Genomic DNA, 9,052 nt, shown 5'->3' with positions numbered 1-9,052 from the left:
CCGTGATGACCGTTTGATTCTTTGGCAAATGTACACGAGATCACTCATGCTCTTATTTTTATCCTTGACTATAATATGAGTCTGAAACTGTCTTTGATAAATATATCACGAAGTATACGCCACATAAATATACCTCGCAAATTACTCCATGAAGAGCTTTCATGGCAAAACTGCCCTTTCAATTCAGGTATATGTAAGTCTTCCATCCAACGAAAAGTGATACATGATACAAAGTAGGCTTTATATAGACCCACATTTGACAATATCAGATATCAATTTGTTAAGTTCAAGTCATAACGTAGAATACAAAACATAATTATTATGTATGAATAAATACAATAAATTTAACAATGAGAAGAACATCACATATACTTTGCAATTGACAAAAGTTGATATAGTGATGGAAAGGTTGATTGCCTGTTTTGAAACATTTTAAAGTAATAGACATCATTAGATACAGAGCAAACAAAAACCTTGCCATTGATAATTTACTTTATGCATTAACAATTCTTTATGTTATGACTAATCAATATCCTATGTATTCATACTATTTTCGTTGTTTCTAGCAATTTTAATCACCGTAATATCTCAAATTATCCTTCATGCATTAACAAGGAATAATTCTTCAAGTTATGACTAAAAATATCCTATACCGCATCCTACTATTTTCGTAATTTTCAGCAAGTTTAATCACCGTAATATCTCAAATTGACAAGAATGGAGTTATGTTTTGCTATTCTGCATGTTGGTTTTATTGGCCATAGGCCAAATCATCAGGACCAGTTATGACCTATTTTAATGGATGAGTGAATTATTATGGAACCATGCATTGTCATGTCACCCTCGACCCTGACCTGGCTGGTGTAAAGAGCCTAAGAGGTGATACGATCATGACATTAAATTTTGTGACTGCAACGACTCGTACTAAGCGTCATGGTGAAGAGAAAATATCCTGTTCTATTTTTTATTTCGTTTTTTTTTTCTTCAAGATCTCGCGTTATACGGAATTGACCAAAGAGCATGAGTAGTTATTGAGAGATCAAGAGATTGAGATGGAGAGGGAAGGAGAGAGAAGCAGACCTGTTAATCGGATACCCTCCACAGAGTATGATAATGGTCACATGCTGGTATAGTCACAGTATACTTTATGGATACCCTCACACTCCGCCCTCGAGAACGGGCCAATGCTGGATGACGATTGATTTAATGTCGATATAATTTTCAATCTCACCATGCATCCGTCCCTCCCATTCAAGAAACCAAATCCTGTATTTTATATAGCTTTCAAAATCCAAAATGTGCTGGATATACCACCTATACCAATTTGTATAGTCCTATGACAGTGATAACGATAGTATACTATATGAGAGTGATATAGGCCTAAATAAACGATAGTGATGCATGATGACAATGATGATGAAAATAATGAGAATAATGTATTATTAGTATAAAAGATGATTATAACGAGATCTAGATCTACGACGCTCATCCTATACGCGGCTATAGGTCCTATAATAGGCATACAAATGTTGTTCTGCACATCATGCCCTAGATATTTCTGTTCCCAATGTATAATTAGTAATCCGGGGGTCGAGTTCCTTTGAAGCGCGTCATAAAAAATTTCGCCGCAAAAGCTCGCTGATATCGTTGCCCCTGACATGGAGGATGTGGTAGACTGTCATATAGATCTATTCTATAGGCCCTAGACGTATACAATGCCTAACTCATTCGGCTCCCTGAAAGAGCTCTAAAAGAGCAATAGCATTGAAGAGGCTGCCCTGAGTAAACAAGGCCATAAAAAATCATTATTTTCATTTTGATGATTATGAGTTCTCATTGACACCATCATCATCATCATCATCATCATCATCATCATCATCATGGCATCATCATCATCATCATCATCATCATCATCATCATGGCATCATCATCATCATCACTATGTATTGCCTCAACAATATTAGCATCGTTATAATCGCCATATCTTTCGTCGAAGTACTAAAAATTTTCTATATCTTTTGATGGCTTCCGCGTAGATACAGTGACATGATTATGACATAATCACATAGTAAACGACTACAGGGAGATGAAATTCGCTCACACGGTTGTTGTTTTTTTTTTTTTTTTTTTTTTTTTTTTTAATAGAAACTCCCCCATAAATCGATCCTGTGCCCCAGTCAGTGTGGTCTGATCACAACTTGATTAAACTGTTTTCGGGATCATTATTTCTGAGAAAGACAAAGATCTTATAAGTCTTTGAATTGTGAATTCGCCTACGGAACTGAGGTAGGGCTTATCTCCGGGAAAATGGAAAGAAAGAAAGAAAGAATCAGAAAGAAAGAGAGAGAGAAAGAAAGAAAGAAAGAAAGAAAGAAAGAAAGAAAGAAAGAAAGAAAGAAACTGAAAACAGCCTGCTTGTGCAATTCATAACAATTCACAGTGCAGCATTTTGATTCAAAAGGCTGAAAGGCTTGATCCTGATCCTGTATATAAAAGCGTAGTTATACTCAGTGGTAGGCAAACGAAATGTATCCTCGAGTGGTAGCCGTGTGTGTGCTCAATAGTTTTTAGCTTATTTCATCTAAGCTTGCCGCTTTTGTGGAAGTATTATATAAATATATTCTCATATTATACTAATTGTACATGATCTGTTATGTTGTACTCTCATACCCCTGAAGAGGGTCGATAGAGTTAATAAATAGGCTATATCTATCCATCTTTTTGAAGAAAGAAAGGAAGAAAAAAGGAAGGAAAGAAAGAAAGAAAGAAAGAAAGTTTCTTTCTTTCTTTCTTTCCTTTTTTAAGAAAGAAAGGAAGGAAGAAAGAAAGAAAGAAAGAAAGATAGAAAGAAAGGAAGAAAGGAAGGAAGAAAGAAAGAAAGGAAGGAAGAAAGAAGAAAGCAAACTCGCTGAGGCCCAGAGGGAGCGCGAGGAGATGCTTATCTTCTGAAGTACGGTGGTGGATGACGACCATTGCCGGAAATGAACTCGAAATTTGGAGAAGTTTTACTCTGAAAGACTAGCCATGCGCTCTAATTTTTTGCCGGTAGTTAGACGGAAAGACAGTCTTTTTATTTGATTTTGATGCTCGCTTCTATTAGACTGCTGGGTGCCAGTGTGGCCAATACCGCAACCTACACAAGTATAAAGATTATAAATAGAAAACGGCTGTACATAAGACTTCAAGATTTCATTATGCACACGAAAAACGTAACGCAAAGGGAACGAGCTCGAGGCACACGTACGAAGACACCGCAGTAAACTGAACTGGGTGGATCAGACTGAAACCCGCCTTCTGAAACTCGAATAATTCCATTTTACGCTGCGTAAGTGTCGTGATGTGTACATATTTCGATTATTTAGTAATTGATAAAGTGAAAGTGCAATTTATAAATGAATTCATTGACCGCATGCATGCGAAATCTATAGCCAAATGTATGAGTATGACTGTCGTACTCGTGAGTCGTAGATGTGCAAAAGTGGATGATGAGTGAAATGGCAATGGGGAACTACGTAGGCTGCGATAGCATGGCACGTCGTACAAGTATAATCATGGTGCTATGGTGCAGGGGATGCACGGGGACGGGCGTGCTGTCTCATATACAGTAATCAGTATACCGGTACCAGTCATTCATTCAAAGATCGTTCGCATCGAGTACAATTAAACCGTGTGTTTTTCACTTTATCCAGCTCGTTGTTGTCGCATGTCATGTATTAAATGTAATTTACGATTTTTTGATGATGATAGTGCATTGCAGTTGTGTACTGCTGGTGACAACACATTTTCACATGGGTCATGTCATGACTCGTGATTGTGTAGAATCTTTTTTTTTTTTTTTTTTTTTTTTTTTTTTTTTTTTTTTTTTTTTTTAATCATGATGGTACCTACGCCACAGCTACACATCATTGCATGGACAATGTCAGTGCCGTGGTCTCATGCCATGGCCATACCCACCAATAACCACATGCCATACCATGCCCATGGTTTCTTGACTGAAAAATGATTCTGAAGCTTCACAGAAAAGAAAAAAAAAAGAGAAGTCTTGATTCTTTGATATTGTGCAATGTACAACTCTGTTTGTGACAGGGTGCCTTTTTTTCCTCAGGCACTTTCATTCATCAAAACAGCTAAGGAACATCATGTGTGCTTAGTCCCACTTTTAAGGTCTATTAGCTTTAGAACACAAGCAGGAGTTTATACTCGCAAGTGTTATGAGAAGTGGCACCTGATTGGGCCTTTTCATCAATAAATGAAATGGTCCCTACCGCATACAAATTATGTATATAGGCACCCTGTACAAAGCCTGCAGCAAACAGGATATTTTACTTCATATATCATTATGGCTATTACTATCATTATAATCAGAACCTTAGATGCTTGTTTAATTGTTTTGTGATTATGTTGTGCCAATACATTGTAAGTAGAGTCCTTCTCTTACTTTAATGCCCCCCCCCCCCGAAATTAAAAATGTTAATTTCTGTTGTGTGACCTTCCCAAGTATCAAAGCTAAATGCATTTTCTATGGTCTCACTTGCCATTCTATCTTTTACTTCAATAATTCATTCATTTATTTATGTGTGTCTCATTTTTTGCTCCATGATTTACCTTACTCCAGAATAGAAGAACACAAACCATGGCTAGCTCAAACAAAGAACACTTCAGGTTATTCAAGAACAAGGCTCTAGACTCGGAGGAGCTGAGGAGGAGAAGGGAAGAAGTTGGGATCCAGCTGAGGAAACAGAAGAGGGAAGAACAGGTGAGAGATTTTTTTTGTTGTCGTGGCCGAGATGAAAATGGCCCTGATTGAAAACAGTTAGGTTGTCTGGAAAACAATGAGTGTGGGATGACAGATTTTGATGCTGAAAAGTGAATACAAAGTGAACACTCCAATTGACGGTAGCCAAATTTTGTGGATAAGTCGTTTCATTAAAAAAAGAAAAAGTTCTTCCTGATCACCAGAATGACTTATAGCTACTGAAGTAGTGCACTAGTGTGCAAATGATTCTTTTCAAATGCATTGTTGTTGTAGAAACATATGAAGTGAAAACCTACGTTGTATACCTTCAGGGGAAAATAAATGTGAATATTATAAACTGGCTTCATGTGTGTTGAGTGATATGATAAGCACACTCAGAAATCTTCTGGAAAGCCACTTCTTAGAATTTGTTTGTTTTAATCATTGGTTATTTGATTGTTTGTATTTGTCTGTCTTTATGTATTCATCTATTTATTTTTTTGAATGATGAGGAAACATTCATAACACGTGACCTCATACAGGCTATTTGATATTATGTGTTTCTGAAGGACACACCAAAGTTTTGTACTGGAATCTGCATTTTGTATTTATAAGAAAATAGAACAAAGTGGGTAACCAACAAAACAAGCATACTCACTATAAACACACACACATACATGCACACATACACTTGTCCACATTCATGTACTGCATGCATTCATCTGTGCAAGGATCACATGAAGCTCAAGGATTTACCATGAATAAAAAATGATTTACTCTGATAGTCCAGAGAACTGGACTGTTTCTGTGCATCTGACCTTGTCCTTATGGATTTTCGGTTTGTTGTGCTGTTAAAAAGCAGACTTGTACATAATGTAAACAGCTGAGTGGTGAGTGGGATTCTTGATGCTGATACTGGTACATGTTGGACATTTGTTATACATGCATTGTTCTTTTCACTGGACAATACCTTTTGTACAGGAACTTGAGTATTTCATACAGGTAACCAATGCCTTCATCCAAAATGTGCAGCAGTCAGAAAGGCTCATGACATGAATGCATGACCCTCATGTTTCTGTAGTTCAAAGTCTTTAAGTCATTATATTATTATTCATTCAACCAAAAAGAAGTGTAGTATATCAGTACAGACACAATAGAATAGAACAGAATAGAATATTCTGTATGAAAACATGATATACTCACGGCATGAAAATTTCGCGAATTGGAGCCGACGGCCTTTCTCGCAGCATGAAATTTTCGCGACTTACCACTGGCACCCATTGCATATTGTGTAGGTAAGAACTTTCAAGTGCATTTTAATTTCGCGAATGTTGCCGCTTGCAAAATTCGCAAACTCAAAATGCAGGCGAACATTCATTCCTCATTTTACAATAGAAATGAATTAGAATAGAATAGAATAGAATACAATGCAATGCAATGCAATGCAATGCAATACAATACAACACAATACAATACAATACAATACATAACACACTGAAATGACTCGGGACAATTTAAGGTCCAGTTTACCTTTGGGAGCAGTGATTTGAAAAGTGTTCAAGATATTGCCTTTCATGCATACCACAATGTGTGTATTTTACCACAAAACACCCTCCCAAATAAAATTTTTGCAATAAAGCGTAAATTATAAGATTTTAGTATTTTTCTCAATAAACCGTAACTGTAGACAGTTTAGTCTGGAAACATTTGCATTGTAGCTATTGTTCACAATTTGTATATTTAACAATGACTTAAAGGTACTAGCCCACATTTGTAAACCGGCAGCAATTGGTCTCATAGTTAGCCTAGAGTTTGGGTATGATTGCAGTAACACCTGTGCAAAATTTCGTTCCAATTAGTCTATTACTTTCATAAACATAAATGAAAATGCACCGTATGCATGCGTATAACGCTCGCTAGCTCCGGTCCACGTACAGTACGTACTACTTGCATGCGATACATGTGTAAGTTACATGTACGTATTCGTACAATTGTAGCTACCCCCGGTCCTGGCGGCTACCTCGCAGCTGAGCGGGAGCAAAAATCACTGCCACATTCACGGCGACTTCACAAATAAAGCACGGCTAAATTTCTATCATGAACACAGTGACAATTAATACATTACCTTTTCGACTTGGTTTTTCTCACCCATTTATCTAGAAACTGCAAAATTTTCTACATTCTTTTAGGAGTAATAAGCGGCCTGCCCTAGTGCAACAGTGGAGAGACTTGCTGCTATATCCATTAGTACGCATTACGCATGCTCTCAATGCACTGCACTGCATGCATGCTGTGCGCCTGTGCAAGTGATTGTGAGTTTCAGTGAGCATCGGTGAGCTGAAGATATTCGCGTTATAAGACAACATTTTCTGCATCATAAGCAATGAAATGCATTAAACAGTCGCCGAAATTAATCATTTAGGTTTAATCGACCCATGTAAGTATTCCTAGTAGTTTTTGTTGAAAAATTAAGGAAATATAGCGCCGAAACGGCACCCGTTTTGTACAACTCCTCGATCTGAATGCGAAAACGGCACAGCCCCAACGCTGCACGTTGGGGCTGGTCGCACTTAGTACGTAGCTAGCCCGCGCTCGTAATTCGATTTTGGGTCGGGTTGACCCGGTCTGAAAATTGATTTTAAAACGATGATTTTCTCTCTTTTATCGAATGGTATAGACAAAGAGCAACAGGTGAGGTATGTTAATGTTATAACTTGTACTTGAAGTCATATTGGACCTGTTTTATGCAGTTTTGATTTTCGTGGGTTTGCAAATGTGGGCTAGTAACTGATCAGTGGGAATCAGTGGGAATGCTGGGGGATGATTGTTCCAATAGGCCGGTTTACTAATGTATGCACAGATCTTTAATTTTGCACACTGCCGCAACCTCGGGCAAACAAAGGATGCGAGCCTGCAACGTCGGCTGCTGCAGCCGTCCCCGACACGTCCCCACATGTAGACTTACGTGTATGTTGTGTACATGTGTGCAATGCATCAACTTCGACTTTACCTCCTGGCATTTCGTGTGGCTCTAAATCAATTCCCAACCTTAGATGAGGGAAAATTCTTCTGTGATCAAATGCAATTTGGACTATAGTTTCGATTTTATTGAATTTTGGCTTCGATTTTGTCTTCAGTAGTTCTGAAAATGGGTGGAAAACACTGCTGCTACAGAACATACAACAGTATGACCGCATCACTTCAAACTTCAATGATTTTAAGCATTATGATTGATTGTGAAATCTAAACTAGACAACGAATCTCTCATATCGATATGTTTCCAAGGATTTTTTTTTTAAAGTTAGACTCAGACTGATTAGACTGCATGAAATAGAATGACGATTTTGACCTATCTTTCTACTGTATTAACAATAACAGTTAGGGGGCCTAACCCTATATAGACTAGATCTAGAGTAGATCTAGACGTAGACCTAACGGTTAAAATTAAAAACAAAAACAATGATAGACCTGACCTCCCTGACATTCGCAGTAGCTAGGCAACATTTATTTCCCCTGTTGACTTATTCATCACGACCCAGGTCTGGTACGTTGGTTTGTTGAGGTATGTCCGGTCGGCCTAACCTCACTAAGGAAAACATGAAAAGGGCTCGTGTCCGAAACCTCATTGAACTGCAGGCTTGAAACACTCCCATCCGCGAAAAGACAGTAGTCCTCAAATGACTTGTATCCCTTTAGCTTTTCCAGTCATAGTCAGTCCGATTGATGATCAGGTAGTTGAACACGTCAAAGAGTCCAAAATCTGGAATACTCTAGAAGTTGGATGTAAACCCAGCGAGCTTGTTAGGATCGGAGAACGAGCAGCCTACCAGAGCGAGCTTCTCCTGCAGTGACCGGCCGGTGTCCGCCCGGGAGAGGTCGGGATCGATGGGCAAATCCAAATCGGCTACGGCAGTTGCACTAGTTTGATGAGTTTCTCCTTGTTGTAGCCGCTTGTGCTCACACCTATATCCCTAAAATACTCAGTTAAATCCTTAACTGTCCAATTCTTCCATGGCTTGCTCGAACTTTGGCTAGAACTTGAAGCTGACGCCATCTCAAAGCAAGATTATAGCAAACAAAAGTTGTCGATTATCCGCAGCGAGTAATGATCGTAGACAATACACGCGTACCCCCGCGTGAATGCAAAAAACAGTGTGGTGCGCGCGTCCGCGCTTATTTCGCTTGCCCGACTTAGTTACAATCACTAGGGTCGCATGGGGTTGACGTCATTATGCATATCATTAGTAAACCGGTCTATTCTTGTGGGATTCAAAGAAAACATTATGTATCTATTGTTGTGTGATTGAAAATTATTTG

General features: G+C 38.4%; 1 protein-coding gene across 1 annotated transcript in view; it reads left to right on the top strand.

The window, feature by feature from the left end:
• Positions 1 to 3,237: 3,237 nt before the first annotated feature.
• Positions 3,238 to 9,052, top strand: part of LOC140242782 (importin subunit alpha-7-like) — a 40,524-nt gene continuing 34,709 nt past the window's right edge. Inside the window, exons 1-2 of the mRNA XM_072322541.1 lie at positions 3,238 to 3,325; positions 4,616 to 4,756. Coding sequence (XP_072178642.1) covers positions 4,634 to 4,756 — 123 coding nt within the window. The 5' untranslated portion in view covers positions 3,238 to 3,325; positions 4,616 to 4,633. The remainder of the gene's footprint in view (positions 3,326 to 4,615; positions 4,757 to 9,052) is intronic.

The sequence above is a fragment of the Diadema setosum genome, chromosome 19, assembly GCF_964275005.1.
Source record: "Diadema setosum chromosome 19, eeDiaSeto1, whole genome shotgun sequence".
NCBI lineage: Eukaryota > Metazoa > Echinodermata > Echinoidea > Diadematoida > Diadematidae > Diadema > Diadema setosum.
Note: the sequence above shows the minus strand (reverse complement) of the source record. Positions and strands in the feature narration are given on the sequence as shown.